We start from the raw sequence: 18,927 nt of genomic DNA on the forward strand, positions 1-18,927 counted from the left end.
ACTTCAGACATGCCATATGTACTGGGGTCAAACGCACTAAACAATGGCCCTTCCCAAAACCTGTCTCCCACTGTCCTCCAAGCTATCTAAAATACAGAATACTTTGAGCTGAGGACTGACGGCTGCAGCTGAAGGCCATAGGGTCTACTGCAATGTGTAATTTACAGTGCCATAAATACCTGAGATGACTCTGTTTGATATGATAAACTGTCAGCTGGACTGCCACAAGGCAATAGGACATAAGTGATTTGGGGGTAAGGTTGTCAATGAGGACCAGTCATCAAAAGGGAGACCCTGGAACCAACTCTCACCTTTGAACTGAACCCAACCCTGTTCTGTTCCAGATGCCCACTTTAAACAGATCAGACAAACATGGTTGCATGGTCCAAGCATGTGGTGATTTTTATTAAGAATAACTTTGGTTCTAAGAATTCCACCCTCAATTCTTTAATACTTTCCGTTAAAAACAATTATACAAGAGCAAATACAAAAAATATTAAATTATGAAAACCAATCCATTAAGGCTCCCTTTATATATATTATATACACTCAAACAAGTCAAGATTTTTCAGAGTAGAAGAATAAAGTCGACTGTTATAGCTTAGAAAGCAACACTGCTACTATGAGACTATAAAACATTGAACTAGTTTAAGAAAACCACGCTGTGGAAAAATGGAGCCATTTTTGTCAAAAAGTGGCTCAAAGCACAAAACTGCCCGGATGTTCAAGAGTCCTAGGGGTTTGGGCTGCACGGTATTAAGGGGAGAGAGGAGACTGACAGCCTGTTTGAATCAGGCTTGTAAGCCCAGGTCATCTGACAACTTCAAAGAGCTTCTCTGCCTATACATTCCACCGTTTAGCATAAAACACCACTTTACGCTATTTACAAGTCTCCTTTTGGCCAGATTTTGTACTACTCATTACAAATAATTCTGCAGATTTGAGTGAGATTAGGAAGGAAATGCTTTCTTAATTAACTTTTTTTTTTTTTCCCCCAGTGAAGAATGAATTCTAGTTAAGCTCTAGGAACAGAATTGGGCCTTCTAAAAGGAGCCTATCAGGGCCCTTGTGAATACGATCAAGTGGCAGAATTGCTTCGAGAATACAGATTTCAAGATCTGACATCTAGTTAGATAACAAGATAGGAGCCAGTCCCGAATCTTCATTTTGCAAACAGCATCACTAGTCCACAGACACAAAGAAAGAATTCCAGTCAATGTGCAATCAGAAATGGGCTTTTCCAGATCATCAGTCACCACACTTTCTTCTCTCAAAAGGAAGAGCGATGGAAAAAAATAGTTACCATTCCATTCTTCAAAACCAAATTACTATAGAGCAACAATTCTTCTTAAGCATTTCTCATTTTATTCAAATAATACTTGCTGATGAGATAGATAATCCATTTCAGGTATAATCAACTAACATGTTTCTCTAACTAGCAGTATATTATCATTGCATTTACTTTTGTTCCCATTCAGATTGAATATGGGCCTAATTGTCAACTGCTAACACTAAAGCATTCCCATAGAAAGCTAATTTCTACTATGCTAATTAAGGATTCAAAAGCTCTGGATCCAGCTTTCTATGAGTCTTCAAAGAAAGTATGAGAAGTCTCTACAATGCAGAAATGACTGGCTGAACTGTCTCTATGGAGAGCATACTAAATCCTCAAAAATTCTTCCATATCACCCAGGCAAAAGGTACCGATGCCCACACCAGCAGCTTAAAACTAATTTTGCATGAGAATGCTGCTGCTGTCTATAACTCGGCCGCTCTCTGAGAAGCGTGGTGCTAGCTAGAATGAGGGCACTCAGCAGCCCCTCCCTTCCCGTCAGCTCTTCCTGAGAGATGCAATATAGTAGTCATCGACATCATCCTTATCAACAGCATCATCACTCAAACAGTGGTGAAAGTCTTTCTTCACAAGAAAAAACAAAGATAAATATATGAGCATTAATCAGAAATTTTCAAAGCTTGGATTCTAATGACACTCATTATCATTAGACATTCAAATGCTATACATCTCATGAAGCCTCCTTAAGAGCAATCTACACTGATTTCACATTAGAATGCCTAGTGAAATCCTCACTGCCCAGCCGGTCATGGGAACCTTCCCCACACTCCTCTTGGAGAAATGAAAAGATGTGCGGGCTTCTACTTGTGATACTGAAGCTGGGTTATATGAACTAGTTCCACTCTCTAAAGGACTGGAAGGTTATTCCATCTAAAAGAACTAGATCAGCAAGACATTTAAAAACAAAACTGAACAAAAATCCTCCTAGTAATCAAAGCAATTAACAAACGGACAGGATGTACCTTCTTGGAACTGGAATGTCACTATACACAGAGAACCAAAAGGAATGAAAATAAAATCAAGATGGGTGTTTACAGGCTTTTAAACCTTCTCACCCTATTTCTAAATTTAGTGCCAACAAGGGTAGTGGCTGTGCTCAACATTCACGTTCCTTCTCTGGTGTTAACTGCAACATGGGTGAAAGTATAAATTAGACAAGAAAATTCTGGGTCCTCAAAATAAAATTTACAGTGGGTGAACAGATTAAATGCATTTCTATGTGATCTCAATTATCTAACATAACAAAAAGGAATTAAAAGTATTTTTTTTTTTTTTTTAGCTTTTAAAAGAAAAAAGCTCCGGGTCCCACTAAACTTGGAATGGAAGAAAAACCAAGTCGTGCAACTCTCAAGAACTGATTCCAGTGTCCTCTTCCTTTTTCCTGTTCTCACTTTTCTGCTTGTTGGTTCTGTTAAGTCTCTGAACACGGGTCCATCATTCCAACTTATGTGCGGGGCACTGCCCTTCATTTGGCGAATAGGAACTGCAACCATCACAGGCAAGGCATCCACCCAGATCGTAGGAAAATCACACCAAATCCTACTGCAAGTCAAAATTCTCTGCTGGCTGGAACATTCTGCAGGGGCTTGTGCCCTGAGATTGAGGAGCACCCACAGACAGCTCTGTGGGGTGACACACGAGGCCTTGCTGCAGCCTCGGCCTAGGACTCCTGGGCTTGGGCGACTTCTTGGCCTGTTCTCCTGAGATTGCCTTTCACCTTCACGAACTCGGGGGCATTTTCTTGCTCTTCTTGCAATTTCTGCTTCTCAAGTTCAAGCTAAATGACATTCAGAAAAGGAAAAATTATTTACAAACCAAGCAGCCTTTCAAAATACTCCTCTCTCTTTGCAAAGTCCCTGACAACTTTACTTCCCCATGGAAGGAAGTCTCTCCTGGTGCCCCACTTTTAAAAAAATGGATGGATGGAGTCTGGGTAACTGTGCACAGAAACAGAGGCTACTTGGTTGTCACTGCAAATAGGACCACGAGATGACAAGAATTGAAAAGACAGGGCTAAGAAAACACATCCTGAGGTCAGCGCGCAGCTGCTCTGGAGTCTTCGTGAGGGTGAATTTCATAAAATGACCCCAGCACCCTGTGTGAATTCAGTGCCATGTCCCTGTTTTGCTTTTGCCTCTGGAATCTGTTTGAGGTCCTCAGTAGGATTCTTGTCCCCGCCTTGAACATATCTGACCCCATTTGCTGACATTTGTCTCCAATATTTCTTTCATAGTATAAATGTATACACTGACACGTCTGGTAAATCCTGCCTGCTCCAGCACTCCAACATTCCTCAAGATAAAAAAAAAAAGAACAGCTTCCAGTCAATCCCCCTTACCTGCTCCAGCTTCTGCTGCCGTTTTAATAGCTCTATTTCCAAGTCAGATTTCTTCTTCTGTGCTTCTTCTTCCTTCTGCTTTATTACTTGGTCTCGTTTTCTTTTTTCCATCACCTTCTGCAATTCTGGTTTGTTCTGAGGAGCAAGACCCCTGCAAAAAAAGTATTAATAAAAATTTTTAAAAAGTTCATCTAATGGCTACATCGTTTTATGAACAGAAATATAACTTACAATATCAACCATGGAAAAGAGGTCTACAGAATTAGCATGATACCTACTAGGCTACAATAGGCAACATGGTGATCTAAGAAATTCACCAGCATGAAAGAAAGGCAACAGGAGATCTCCAGAGAGTACATAAAATCCATTCATTCAATAAAAATGTATTGGCCACCTGCCGCGTGCAAGACGGTAGGCTACGCAAAGAAGGGCAGTGAGGGTGGGGGTGCTCGTACGATGACTGTGATGGGTGCCCATGACGGAGACGGAGATGCTCAGGAAATCAGGGGGCTCTGCACAGAGAGAAGGCTTCCCAAAACCTAGCCCCTGATTTTTTTTTTTTTTTTTCTGAGACAGAGTCTTGCTCTGTCGCCCAGGCTGGAGTGCAGTGGCACGCGATCTAGGCTCAATGCAACCTCCGCCTCCTAGGTTCAAGCAATTCTCCTGTCTCAGCTTCTGGAGTAACTGGGATTACAGGTGTGCACCATCACGCCCATCTAACTTTTGTATTTTTAGCAGAGACGGGGTTTCACCACGTTGGTCAGGTTGGTCTCGAACTCCTGACCTCAGGATCCATTCACCTTGGCCTCCCAACGTGCTGGGATTACAGGCATGAGCCACCGTGCCTGGCCTCTGGCCCCTGATCTTATGCACTAAATGCAGCCTCAAGACCAGCTAGCACAGAAATTTAGACAGTAAAATGGCCCTCGAAACCTTCCCACTCTCCATTTTTCAGATCTGAAAGGGGGTTCTTGTACATCTAAAGGCACGTCCAAGGTTATATCACTACTGAAGGATATGGCCGTGCAGAATCTTAATCCCCTAACTCTCAGTCCAGTGCTCCTCCACTGAAACCCTTTCAGATGTGCGGTTGATTCTTTACAATGAAAGCAAGTCAGCCTTCAGGGAAGGTCTACATTTCTGAGAGATAAATGAGGCAGCCACCTCTCCAAATGGGGAGAAACAAGCCAAACAGGTCATGAACTAGCCATCCTCCATCTGAAATATTTGAGAGAAGTCAAGGGAAAGACATGTCTTAGCATTTTCTCCGGTGTGATCTCTGTCTGTCAGCTTAAGATTTGCCTTTTCTATTTCCTTAGGATTTCTCCTATGGCTTTCCAGAATGCTGGATCATCCAGCCCACCTTTCTTCTTACTGTCTTCCTTAGTCACTTATCTTAGCCAGTCTCTGCCAACTCATTAAGTAATCTCAACTTGATGTTAAAATTTACCAAGACAATTTAAAATCAAAATAGGACCAACCACCGAACAGGAAAAGCACTATCAATTTCAGGCAGCACAGGGTGTAGGTAACAGTGCACACACACTCATGCTATGCACACAGGCACGTAGCAGAATAGTAATTCATGCTTTTCTGAACTGTAGGCAACGAACACTACTGACTCTGTCCTGGACTCCAGGATGGGCCTGAGCACTTCCCACACACCTCCCGGTCTGGCTGCTGGTGACTGCTAATCTGTAGACCAGGGACAAGGTTGTTTTTTAAACAACTCCTATCAACTACCGTGACTCACCAACTAGGACTCATCTGAGCAACTGTTAAATAACAATTTCCAATATATGTGCTCTGACCAGAGAAACTCAACAGCACACTCACCTTGATCCCTTTCAAGTCCACACAATCACATCTGTAAACCAATCCTCAATTGCATACTTCCTCGTTCATCTAGAATTTCTAAAAATTCTGGCATCTCTCCTATGTAGATGCTTTTAAAAATCACAATAAAAACTTAATTCAAAGTTGTTCTTTAGAGTAAAAATCAGTATATTCCATCTTTTTTTTTTTTTTCTGAGACAGGGTCTCTCTGTTGCCCAGGCTGGAGTGCAGTAGCATGATCTCAGCTCACTGAAACCTCCGCCTCCTGAGCTCCAGCGATCCTCCCACCTCAGCCTCCTGAGCAGCTGGGGCCACAGGCACATGCCATCACGCCCAGTTTTTTTTTTTTGTTTTTTTGTTTTTTTGTTTTTCTTTTTGAGATGGAGTTTTGCTCCTGTCACCCAGGCTGGAGTGCAATGGCACAATCTCGGCTCACTGCAACCCCCTCTTCCCAGGTTCAAGCGATTCTACTCCCTAAGCCTCCCGAGGAGCTGGGATTACAGGTGCCCACAGCCACGCCAAGATAATTTTTTGTATTTTTGGGAGAGATGGGGTTTTACCACGTTGGCCAGGCTGGTCTCGAACTCCTGAGCTCAAGTCATCTACCCGCCTTGGCCTCCCAAAGTGGTGGGATTACAGGCATAAGCAACCACACCCAGCTAGTATAGTCCATCCTTAATGACAGAGGACACACAGTCAAAATAATATATATCTCCAATTTCCCAATTTTTATTAGCAGAACTTTCCGTTAAAAAAAATCTGGCCAAATTTCCAGTGAAACAAAAGAGGCAGGTGACTTTTGTGCTTTAATTATGGTTTGCTTCATACTTATCAAGACTGAACAACAGGGTAAAAAATATGGACAGATTAAATCTTTAATCAGCACAATATAAGTTGCTTAAGAGTACTCTGTTCAAAATAAAGGTGTTATTAACCACAGGAAAAGCTGTTTTTAAGTAATCTGAATAAAGATTTACTCAGTTTCATGACTACTAAAAAGTCTTGATATAACACTATAGACAGAATTAAGGGATTTAAATTTTAGGATTAAGAATTTAGCTATGTGAATAATTTAAATTTCAAACATTTTTCTTTCCCTACATTTCACTGGCAAAATGAAGTTCAACTATTATTAAATTCTCCTGGATTATGCAAAAGCTGCTGAACATTTGATGTATGACACAATTGGCTCACACTCTATTGCAACCTATGAATGGGTTTAACTATTACACAGTATTCATTTGCCTTTCAAAGATTTTACACAATAGTGACAGTAAGATAAAATATGTAGTAACAAAAAATTCAGGAAAATGGTGCTTATATGATAAATATTCTCTACTTACAGCAGTCAAGAAGTCATACAAATTTAGTTAAAATTTTATCACAGTGGATTACTTAACTTTCTGTGCTGAATGGAAAAAGTCAAGCATTGCCCATATAAGTCTCTAAGTCTAAATGGAGCAGAGATAGTGTTGACAGACAGAAATGAGTTTCTCCAACTTTCATAGTTAACTACAATACCACCCCTGGCATTAGAATAGTTGGTTCTCTTTAATCAATTCTGACATATACAGCTAACAAGTACTTTCAACCCCTTTATGACAGTATCACCCAAAAGCAACAGTAATTTCCAAGTTGGCTTCTTGGTCAGGTAGCTACCTGCGACTACTAAAGTGGGCAAAGCCAATTTTAAACATTATAAAATTAGTAAGTGCTCTTTGCAGAAAAAGAAAGGTAATATAGCCATATGTTAAATAAAAAAGCAAAAGCACATCCAAACCCTCTCCTTTAAACAAATCAGAGGAGCTCCACTCCACTGCAAATGTTCTGTGTGAACAGTGGCCCCAAAATTATACAAAGTAGAGGCCCTGTACCCATCAGCCCCTACCCATTCCTGCATCCAGAGAGAACTGTTACCGACAGTTTGGTCTATGTTCCTCCACACTTTCTATACCCATATAAACATGCCACAATTCTGCCACACCCCTATTGACAAACATCTATTTGGTTTCCAATTGTTCACCATTAAAAACAATGAGGCACTGAGCCTCTGTGGACATTTATAGCTGCAAGCTTCTACAAGTAGTTCTGTTGGCTAGATTCATAGAAGCGGAATTGCTGGCTAAGCACCTGCACATTGCATATTTTGATGAGCACTGCCAAAGTGCCCTACAAAAAGGCTGCAATGATTTATATTCCCACCACCAGAGTATGAAACAACTTTGAAAGGTACATTTCACATAAACCACTAAATACATTCAAGGGCAGATAGGGCGAGTCCACATTCATTCCACATCTACCTGAACTCTGTACCTATGTATCAATAACTGAAGTCATTCCGTTACCTGGGAGAGCATTCAGCCAGAGGAAAGGTCTGGGGCTCAGACCATCACAGAACAATGCCTGCCCACTTAGCCAAACATCTCCTGGCCTCATTATTTTTCTTGGGGTACAGGGAAAAGCTGACTTGAATTTCAGCCCTTGTTCTTTTTTTTCGAGGGGGCAGACTCTCGCTCTGTTGCCCATGCTGGAGTGTAGTGACATGACCTCGGCTCACTGCAACCTCTGCTTTCTGGGTTCAAGCTATTCTCCTGCCTCAGCCTCCTGAGTAGCTGGGACTACAGGTGCGTGCCACCACGCCAAGCTAATATTTTTGTATTTTTAGTAGAGATGGGGTTTTGCCACATTGGCCAGGCTGGTCTCAAACTCCTCACCTCAGGTGATCCGCCCACCTGGGCCTCCCAGAGTGCTGGAATTACAGGCGTGAGCCACTGCGCCAGGCCTGAATTTCAGCCCTTGTTCTTTAATCTTGTAATCTTCTGGTTTGGCCTGCCTCATTTACATTTCTGGTTCAGTCATTTTTACCTGCATGGATTCGAACACAAATACTTGTATCCTTTATCTCTAGAACTGCCCCTGTCTTTTTCCATGCTGTACAGCAGCAAGTATTTATTGAGGAACTATTCATCTAGAAAAGCATGCCAAAAGAATGTCAGCTAAAAACCAGGAACGAGAAGCCACTGACTTCCAAATATACAAGCCAAAGAACCAATTTTAGGGATATGTTTAAGTAACTGACCTATTTATTCCAAAAAGTAATTTTTGTAGAGTACAGAATCTCTCTCTCTAAATAATATCAGAAATATTCTTAATTTTTTTTTTTTTTTTAAAGACAGAGTCTTGCTCTGTTGCCTAGGCTGGAGCGCAGTGGCACCATCTCGGCTCACTGCAAGCTCCGCCTCCCGGGTTCACACCATTCTCCTGCCTCAGCCTCCCGAGTAGCTGGGACTACAGGCGCCCACCACCACGTCCGGCTAATCTTTTGTATTTTTTAGTAGAGATGGGGTTTCACCGTGTTAGCCAAGATAGTCTTGATCTCCTGACCTCGTGATCCGCTCACTTCGCCCTCCCAAAGTGCTGGGATTATAGGCGTGAGCCACCGTGCCTGGCCCTTCTTAATTGTTTTTTTAAGGATCCCTTTAATAGTGATCTTTTAACCAAAAAAAAAAAAAAAAAATCCTTTTGAAAGCTGCCTTTTTATACCACTGAGAACACCTATGGAAACTGAGAACTTGATGCAGGGTTTTAACAGTCAGACCTAGAGGCTTCAAGACTTTAACCTGAAACTAAGCTGGGTCCCAAAGACGGTAAATAGAAGAGTAGGATTATACACTAGAAAGAGCATAGGTTTCACAGTTAGAAGACCTGTGGGTGCTTGTTCTCTAAAGCAGTGACTTGGCCTTTAACATATAATCTCTAAAATGTAACTGGAAAAACTGTCTGAATTGCTATAGAGCTTTGAGCTAAATTTGTAGCTATGCGTAGCAAAGGTATAGTCTCCACATAAACTTGTTTTTATTTCCAAACACTATTTCAAAAAACTATTACGTGATCTTGAGATGATTCCTTAAACCAGTTACCCTGAGATTACTCACATGAGTGAGGGTAATCTGAAGATAATGCACACTGGGTTACTAGAAAGAGCACCGGATGAGACAAAATGTAGGAAGACTTGTTATAAACTGCAGAAAAGCAAACAGATTTTCATTACAACACCATGCAATAATCAAGACTGGTTATTCCTTAACCAAACATACATCGTATTGATGGGACGTATCCTACAGTTCGGCACTAAAATTTAGAAATAAAAACCCCAGTCTCTAAAAAGTATACAAAATAAAAGATGAATAAAAGGAAAGAAATGAGAAATTCTCGGTCTAAAACCAGTGTATTTCTAACAAGTTTGCTATGACCTTGAAAACTCTTAAGAGATAAGATGACATACATTCATTTGATTTTGAAGTCTGTCTTTTCTTTTTCTTTTTCTTCTTCTTTTTTAATATATTTCCAACCAAACCAAAATCCGTCAAAGAAATGGGAGAAAAAGCAATAGGAAATTCCAGATGTTGCCACATAGGAAGTGGAAGATAGATGTGACTAAGTGATCACTTACTATGTAAGCATTTTCATACAAGCTATTCTTTACTTTAAGTGTTTTTTTTCTTTTTTTTTTTTTTGGAGACAGAGTCTTGCTCTGTCACCCAGGCTGGAATGCAGCGGCACAATTTCGGCTCACTGCAACCTCCACCTCCCATGTTCAAGCAATTCTCCTGCCTCAGCCTCTCGAGTAGTTGGGATGGCAGGCGTGTGGCACCATGCCCGGCTAATTTTTGTATTTTTACTAGAGACAGGGTTTCACCAGGTTGGCCAGGCTGGTCTTGAACTCCTGACCTCAGGGGATCCACCCGCCTTGGCTTCCCAAAGCGGTGGGATTACAGGTGTGAGCCACGGTGCCCAGTCTACTTTAATTTTTATAAGAAAGATATTATTATCTCCCACTTTACAGATGAAGAAACAGATCTCAAGAGGGGATACCTTGGCCAAGATCATAAGATAGGTAAAGTGAAGTCCTACCATTTCTCTCTGACCCCAAAGCCCACGTCCTCTCTACACCATAGTACTTTAGGGAAACCCAGCATTGTCTCAGATCAGTTGAGCTGGGCAAACAAGGAGAAGAAAGAACAGGCCAAAGACAGCATGGAAGAAGCCCTGTCTCTAAAAAATGTGGAAATAGACGCAACTGCACAAATCTGTAGCTTTTATAGCAATATGACCCAAACTACTAAATACATTTCTGCAGAATAATTCATAGCCTATAATTTAGAGAACACTTATTCTGCAAATGTTTGTTTTACTCTGACCTTTATTCTGAGTTGGAGCCCTTTCATAGGTTTTTCTAGAAGAAAAAGTTTGAGCTAAAATGTTTCTTAGAGAACAGCTAAGTCCCCTACCTTACAGTTTATAGATAAGGGAACTGAGGCCAAAGAGGTGAAGATAATCTGAAAATCTATGAGTGACAACTGCTATTCTGTTTCAGAGCCTACTAAACTGACGATCTTTCCACCAAAATGAAGACATGATTTCCCAGGCAGGATAGGATGGCTTCCAAATTCTGTGGTCTATTTTAGGAACTTGATAGTCTCATTTTGCTTTGGCCGTAATAATACCAAATTCATATATTCTTCCTTCTATTGTGTGACAAAGGCAGATGGAAGCTAAAATCTTCTTTGCATTCAATTTAATATACATTAATCCAACAGCTTCCTAGTAATAATGCTGGGGATAAAACAGGAGTAAGCCACATTCCCACACTCTAGAGGGAGAAATGTATTTACAAATACTTCCTGGGATAGATAGGAGTCATTAGTTCTACTGGAGTGTAGTCAGGAAAGAGAATTGCCATAAAAATGCCCCCTTTATCCTCTTTAAAACATTTTTTTAACTAGGCCTCCCTGCAATAAATTACCCTAATGCTAAACTTGATTTGCGTTATCTTTCAGTTCAATGGGAGACCTTTCACCAGGGCTTAGCAAAGAGTGGGCAAATGAGCCACCTATAGTCCTGCGAGATCTGAAAATAATCCTAAATGAAGCTTCCTAGTTCTTAAACTGAAAAAGTGGCCTTGCATCCTCAGTTCTCCTAGTCTCCTATCCCGCCCAAATTACTTAAAAAGCAGAGCACACCAGCCCAACATCCAAAATGATTATGGCACAGATGGAGCTTGCAAAGTAGATAGAAGGTAAATGTTTTCCTGTCCTCCAAAATAACAATAAAGACTATGATAATAACCATTTAAAATGCTACTCAAAAACAAACCAAAACATGAGTGTCCTATCTACTAAGTCTAATATGGTTCTAGAGACTTCTCCCTGCTACTGACAAATGCTGGAGTAGGCAGTAATTACCTGATTCCTACACCTCCCTCAGTGTAAGGAGAAAATTCAGAGAGTTTAAATTTAAGAATGTATTTCTCTTCTACTTAGGACATTCTCTTCTATCCCTAATCCAGCCTCTTCCATCCAAATTTGGAAACAGGCATCCATTTCAGAAGGGAACCCGGGACTGCAGGAGTCTGGAAGCACTGCCGGCCACCGCAGTCACAGCCACCTGCAGGGGACCTGCCTCATGGAGGGATAACCCGGTTCTAGGATGTGAGAAGGAATAAGAAAGCCTTAACACAGGGCAAGAAATCAAAGAATCTTTGAAGCCTCTGTAAATACAATTAAAATTAAATATCATTATCTTAAAAGTCCTCTTAAAAAAAAAAAAAAACAACTATGCTCAAGAAACCATTTTACCTTTTTTGATTCATAAGAAGTTCTCTGTGAAGATCTTGATGGTTCCGGGAGGTTTTGACAGGATTGATCAGTTTCTGAGGCCTAATGAGTTCAGGATTGTCATCTTCTATGTAGTCTGGCTCGGCCATGATGCTTCTTGTAATGAGATATGAGTCCTTAGGGTCGATATCCTCAGGTGGGCCGTCTGAAAGAGAAAGATGAGAAATACTCATTTGCAGTTTTTGCCAAGGCTTCTCCCACACATGCAGAGGCCCACAGAGCTGTGCTCAGTATGCTAACACATGCCATCCTCCTGGGTCCACTCTGAGGTATCACTGATATATCTTCTAAAGCGCTTGGAATGTAACTGGGGTGGGGCAGGGAAGAGAATGGTGGCCTGGTCTTGTCTTGCCCATGACTAAGGCCAGGGAGCCCTGTGGCCTGACTTCTATCACTGCCACTGCCACACCTTGAGTTCCAGTCACAAAGGATGCTTCCTGCCACCCTGTCTCCATATACACTTCAGAACAAGCACTTGAGTATGTCAGAAAAAAGAAAGTTCAAATGAAAATTCGAACACTGGCCCACGAGGGCTGCAGTCGGACACATGTGTCAGGAAAGCAGGGCCTACAAACTAAAGCTGGCCTCTTGCCTGTTGAACTGGAGTTTGTTAAATATTTCGCTGACGGTTATTGGTTATAAACCTGTTTATCAAACACAGAACAAAGACAGGATGGAATCAGTCACCCTCCACCAGATTCTAAGATGCCTAACCTTTCTCCTAGCCACTCAGCTGCATATTTACCTTATCTTATACACAGCATCACTGAGGCCAGTCACACAGGACTGAAACTGCTGTTTCACTGCCTGCTTCTCCCACCTCTGCGCCACATGTATTCCCCTGTTACAAAATACAAGGCCGGGAAAGGTAGCTCATGCCTGTAATCCCAGCACTTTGGGAGGCTGATGTGGGAGGATCCCTGAGGCCAGGAGCTCAAGACCAGCCTGGGCAATACAGCAAGATCCCATATGTTTAAAAAAAGTTTTAAATGCCCTGGGCATAGTGGTACATGCCTGCAGTCTCAGCTCCTCATGGGGCTGAGGTGGGAGGATCACTTGGACCTAAGAGTTGAGAGGCTGCAGTGGGCTATGATTGCACCACTGCACTCCAGCCTGCGTGACAGAGCAAGAGCAAGACCTCATACCTCTAAAAGAAAAAAAAAAAAAAAAAAAAAAGAGGCTGGGCACAGTGGCTCATGTCTGTAACCCCAGCACTTTGGAAGGCTAAGGTGGGTGGATCACTTGAGGCCAGGGGTTTGAGACCAGCCTGGCCAATATGGTGAAACCTTGTCTCTACTAAAAATACAAAAATTAGCCAGGCGTGGTGGTGCACGCGGGTAGTCCCAGCTACTTGGGAGGCTGAGGCAGGAGAATCGCTTGAACCCGGGAGGCAAAGGCTGCAGTGAACCGAGATCACGCCATTGCACTCCAGCCTGGGTGACACATCGAGACTGTCTCAAACCAAACAAAACAGAAAAGGAAAGGGAATGAAATGTATATATACAGCCCCTCACATAACTTACTTTGGGACCCATTCTCCATCTACACTGAGTCTGTGTTCCCAGGCTTACGTAAGTCCTCAAACCTGGCTCTGAATAAATCTAACTGCGATTTCTCTAAGTTTTAGCGCTTGTTGTTTCACTTGCTGGTCAATACGCACCGGACCCAGGTCCTTTATTGCTAATCCTTCAGCCTCAGCAAACCAATCTACACTACAAACATATCAATGTGGACCCTGCGCCAGTGGAAGAGGCTTCCAGGGCTCAGCACGGTGCTCGCTGCCTGTGACACTGGTCACTGTCTCCTTCCTTAAGCACCTTGTGGGCTTCATCCTGCTCGTATCCTTCCAGGCCCTTCCTCAAATGTCACCTTCTCAGAGAGGCCTGACTTCCTAGCCGCCCTGCTGAAAAGTATGACCCGGCCCCCAGCACCTCCCATGTTATGTTCCGTCCACCAAACCACAGCAACATTTTTACAAAGTGAATGTGAAAATAAAGAGAATGAAAATCCGAAGGCGAAGTCAACTGAAAAATCATGTAGCTGCAACGTTTGTTTAAATATCTTAAATATCACCGCATGATTAAGGCTCAAAATTATCAAACAATAAGGCATATATAATAAATTACACTAACCATTCCTCAGACACTATCTGCATTGATCTTTTAACAACAAGAATGCCTGCACCCTGAACTGAATTGAGAATTACAAACCTCGCAGAGGGTGACTCAGGGAACCCATCACAGCCAGCCTGATTTCAACACACTGTCCCATGGAAAAACGTGCTCCTCGGCAAAATCCTAAATGCACTACATACACCTCTGTGCAGCCACAAGTGTCTGAAAAAATCAACTGCAGTTTGATTCTAGTTAATCATAGACAAGAAGGCTACACACTTCCAGAAAAGGCTATCTCTGCCCTTCACCATGGATAATCTCCATGACGCCAAACCCAAACAGACAACCGCCTCTGACCTTGACCTCGTTATTACAGTTGGGGAGGAGCTGGAGGGAATGTGACAGAAGAGCCGGCCAGTGATCAGCAGCGGGAAGAGCACATGCAAAGGCCACAGGGTAGGAGGGTGCCTGGGGGGGGGGATGAGAAACAGCGAAGCAGCCAGGGTGGCTGCATGGGAGGGAGGGATGGTGAGGATATAGAGTGTGGGAATTTCAACACCAGTGCTGGCATTCTGGTCCTCACCCTGAGGGCCATGGGGAGCCATTCCCAGGTTCTGAGCAGAGTAATGACAGTATCTGACTCATGAGTTAAAAGATTACTCCAGCTCCTAGGTTCAGAACAGGCTGCAGGCAGGCAGGCAGGCAGGGAGTCAGGGCGGCAGCTGCAAGGGTCATCCAGGTGAGAGATGCTTTAGACTCACGCAACAGCAGCACAGGTAGGCGGAGAGCCTGATTCAAGATGTATTTTAAAGGTAAAGTCTCTGGGACTTCCTGAAGGACTGGACACGAGGCGTGAAAAGCACAGAGGAATCAAGGATGACTTGGAAGTTTCTGGCCCGAGCAACCAGAAGGCTCAAGTTGCCATGACAGGAGGCTGAAAGAGCAAGTGGATCCGGGACGTGTCGAGTCTGAGATGTCTGATCGACATGGAAGAGGTGACAGCGAGAGGGCAAGTACAGTCAGCGCTCAAGCCCAGGTGACTTGCTCTCCTTTACCTGACTGACTGGCCCTCCGTGGCCTCAGGCTTTGCCTGCCCTCCACTTTCCATCCCCTCCTCCTCTGTCCCGCACTCCCACTGCTCCCTCAACTACAGACAGCACAAGATGCCCACTTCCAGCCTTTCCTGGAGGTCAGCGCTCGGGTGCAAACATGCCGTGGGCCTTGTTGCCAGGAGGGAGGTTGAGCTTCTAGTGTGTAGAAAGAAATGACTTCAGTTCTGAATCTAAGAAACATGCCTTAGCTTGGGACTTTTTTCTGACTTCTCTTTAGACTTAGTTGCTTGGAAGTCTTTCTTCTCCATAGCACCAGTGGGGTGAGGGGCACCCGAGCCTGTCTCCTATTAGAGAGACACAGTCACTGGGAGCTGGTGCAGGAGGGGAGGGCTGTGGTTGACTTTTCAGACACTTGTGGCTGCACAGAGGTGTGTGTAGTGCATTTAGGATTTCAGCCCAGGAGCACGTTTTTCTGTGGGACAGTGTGCTGAAGTATACGTATATGCTGTCAACATAGGGGCAAACATCTTCCTTCTTTTTCACTGGTTTGTCCTTCTTCACAACTGGAGCTGGGAAAGGGAGTGCACAGGAGCGTCTCAGTCTGAGTTAAGCATGGAGACCTTAAGCCTGTCCTCAGAACAGGTGGCAGGGTCCCTGCAGCTCCTCATGCACAGGCCACAGTGGGGTCTGGGAAACAGTCATTTACTAACAAGGGGGTGAACGGGCCGGGAGCAACCCCCTCCTTGAGTCTCTGCACTCAGGGCAGTGGTGCTGGGAGAACCATGTGGGATCTGGGTTCCAGCTGCTTCTCAGTGACACCCCATCCTGGACCTGTGACTAGCACATGGCAATAACCATCACAATGACCTTCTTCAAAGCTCTCTTCCTTCTGCCAGCCGTCTTGCTCACTGCTACCAACGCTGGAAAGTATAACTCTGGTATAAGGGAACTCTTGCATCTCACAAATCCTATCTCCCAATCAAGCTGAAACCAATATTCTTGCTCTGCACATCCTTGCACCCCGCCTTCCTCCACCAGCGTGCTCACAGCAGCACTGCTCCCTCCAAAGGCATGTTGAGCCTTTTCCCACTGCAGCCCCAGACCTCCACAGAGCCAAACCCACACATCCGGCAGATTCAAACAAACGCCACATCTGCCCGGACACCTTCCCAAATTCCATGGGATGTTCTTTGTTCTCTTTTCCTAGTATTCGTCGACCACCACCTTTGTATTACAGCAACGTGGATATAAATCTTATCCTCTCTTCACTGCAAAGAACATGTCTGGTTTATGTTCCTATTCCTTTGACCCCTTGGACTTGTTCAGTAAGTATTACCTAAATGAAGTAACAAAGGCATGGGCTAACGACAGAGGGTGCCCCGAGCCATCTGGATTCCACCACCACAAGGTACAGTGCAGAAAGTGGGGCTGAGCGGCCAGGTACATTTCCTCACTGGGCATCAAGAATCCAGGAGCCTGAGAGTAAAGATGTGGTAGAAATGTCTAGAGGTACAAGTACTTTGCAGGCAAATATTATTGACATGAAACATCGTTTCTAGAAATAAACACAAAGATAATCTTGTCACAGTCACTTCACTGGTCAAGTAACTTACTCAAAGTCATTTTTTTTTAAATGTATCAAGTCAATTAAGGAAAACCAGCACCAGCTCAGTGAAGGAAAAATAAAACTGGTTTGAGATCCTGGACAAAGTTTAACTTCCCTGACCCCCAGTTCTATGTGTAAAACGAATGTTGTAAAAATTGAGTAAAATGTGTATGCAAGGGCTCTCTCTAATCCCTGGCACAAACATGAGAACTCAACAGAAGCTATTATAAGCCCAACTATGTGACAAGCAACATTTCATACTTTATTTAGAGGCCTGGAAATCTCTGTATAGGAAACTCTACTTCTCTGGGCTTCGATTTCTTCAAAAATGTTACTTCAGTTGAATGACCCGCAGACTTTCTCACTGATAACATTCAATGGTTCTTGAACCCATTCATGCCACTAACATAAGAAGCTTCTGCAAAGTCTAAAAAGGTCTATCTATCACACTGCCAAGGTGCTGCATGAAGTTCTGAATGGCTCCAGTCATTCAGAGTAGGGCAAGAAACAGGCAGCCCTGATGACAAGGGCCTCTCGTGCTGTTCTGAACGGAGGGGACTCAACAGATTTTTAAGCTAATGAATAATAAAAGAGAATTGTATTTCAGAAGATACACTATGCACTGAAAAATGCTGCCTGATCAGAATTCTACCTTTAATTTCCACTAAGCAACACATGGAAGTCATTATTTGACTCTACTATCCCAGAGAATTGGGAAATCCCATGCTTACAGATGGATTTTGAGTCCTTGCTTTTCATGTTTTTCCCTTTCCAAAGTTCACTCTGGGCCCAGCTCTCTGGCTATCCCGGGTACTTCTGCTGACTGCTTTCCAGAGGTGAATTACCATTCCCTCGGAAAACTTTCACAACTGGGCTGATAAAACGAACGCTGACCGTAGCTGGCTTGCCCCAGCAGACTGCTCTGGCTCCATATCTGCATATTTCTACATCAAACAGATACAATAAATTCAAAACCTAATCCTATAAGATTTAAAAATCAGAACTTAGAGATTATGCTAACTTTCATGTTTACCTAAATATTTAAGACCTAATTCTATCTAGAAGCACTAACACTTGAATCCTTTCTGAAACAATCTCTTGGCACATGGTAATGTGTACAGTTTACAGGTGTCTACTACCAACCAAAACGAAACAAACTTTTGAACTGTCATAACTTCTGGAAAGTTGAAAGTAATTCCAAGGTATTTTTGGAGAATCTGTTTCCTAAGCTGTCTCTAAGATTCTGGCAACCCTCTGGCAATACCCTGAGAAACCCAAGTTACGTAAGGTGGAGGCGGCAAACTCCAGACCAGGTCAGCCTGAAAACGGAAAGACACGGCTCGGATCCAAAGCCTCCCTCTCAGCACCCACAGTTCCCAGACAGGCAGGAGTCTGAGTTCCAGTAAGAATTTTTACCAAAGTGCAGTTGGCTTCATCACAAACTCCTGACTTGCCTGGCCCTAAGGCAAACCTAAAAGTTTCCATCTTAGACCAAGAGACGGTGGCATCACCTGGAAATCAAAGGCAACAGACAAGTGCCCAGGGGATTTCTGTGGCCACCAACCTGGTGCACCAAGGCTTAGAAACGACGTCCCACCAGAGTCTTATGTGTAAGTGCAGAAATGTTATTGTTTCATCTCTGTCAAGGCCCACTACAGCTGTAGGACAGTCCCCTGTGGCTTCCCAGGACGGTCATTTAAAATAATGACGAGCTCAACAAATTTGCTGCCGATATGCTGTTGTACAAATGCCAAACAGTGAGGCTCTTGGGAAAGTATCACATTCATTTTCTCATCAGTTTTTTCATCCCCCGAAAATGTATTTTTACAAATAAGGCACATATTTTATATTTAGAAAATGGCAGAGGAGGAGGGAGTGAGTAGAGTACTACGGAAGGCAAGAAATATCCGACAGACATCTGCCTACAGCAACCAGAAGCTGGCCCAAGTG

General features: G+C 43.3%; 1 protein-coding gene and 1 long non-coding RNA gene across 15 annotated transcripts in view; one reads left to right on the top strand and one right to left on the bottom strand.

Annotated features, from left to right (window-relative positions):
- Positions 1-376: 376 nt before the first annotated feature.
- Positions 377-18,927, bottom strand: part of FAM107B (family with sequence similarity 107 member B) — an 86,784-nt gene continuing 68,233 nt past the window's right edge. For 12 of the 14 annotated variants that reach the window (XM_028826005.2, XM_077945823.1, XM_077945831.1 and 9 more), the window contains 3 exons: positions 12,167-12,350; positions 3,693-3,843; positions 377-3,131 (listed from right to left, as the gene is read on the bottom strand). In XM_028826005.2, the coding sequence (XP_028681838.1) occupies positions 3,015-3,131; positions 3,693-3,843; positions 12,167-12,294 (396 nt within the window). In that variant the 5' untranslated portion in view covers positions 12,295-12,350 and the 3' untranslated portion in view covers positions 377-3,014. Of the gene's footprint in view, positions 3,132-3,692; positions 3,844-12,166; positions 12,351-14,415; positions 14,587-16,707; positions 16,848-18,927 lie in introns of those variants that run through there. The other 2 variants (XM_077945822.1, XM_015146517.3) reach the window with 2 other exon arrangements.
- LOC144331078 (uncharacterized) lies at positions 14,723-17,840 on the top strand. Its single transcript, XR_013397932.1, has 2 exons — positions 14,723-14,775; positions 15,132-17,840. It is a non-coding gene; the product is annotated as an uncharacterized LOC144331078 (long non-coding RNA).

The sequence above is a fragment of the Macaca mulatta genome, chromosome 9 (genome assembly GCF_049350105.2).
Source record: "Macaca mulatta isolate MMU2019108-1 chromosome 9, T2T-MMU8v2.0, whole genome shotgun sequence".
Classification (NCBI taxonomy): Eukaryota; Metazoa; Chordata; class Mammalia; order Primates; family Cercopithecidae; genus Macaca; species Macaca mulatta.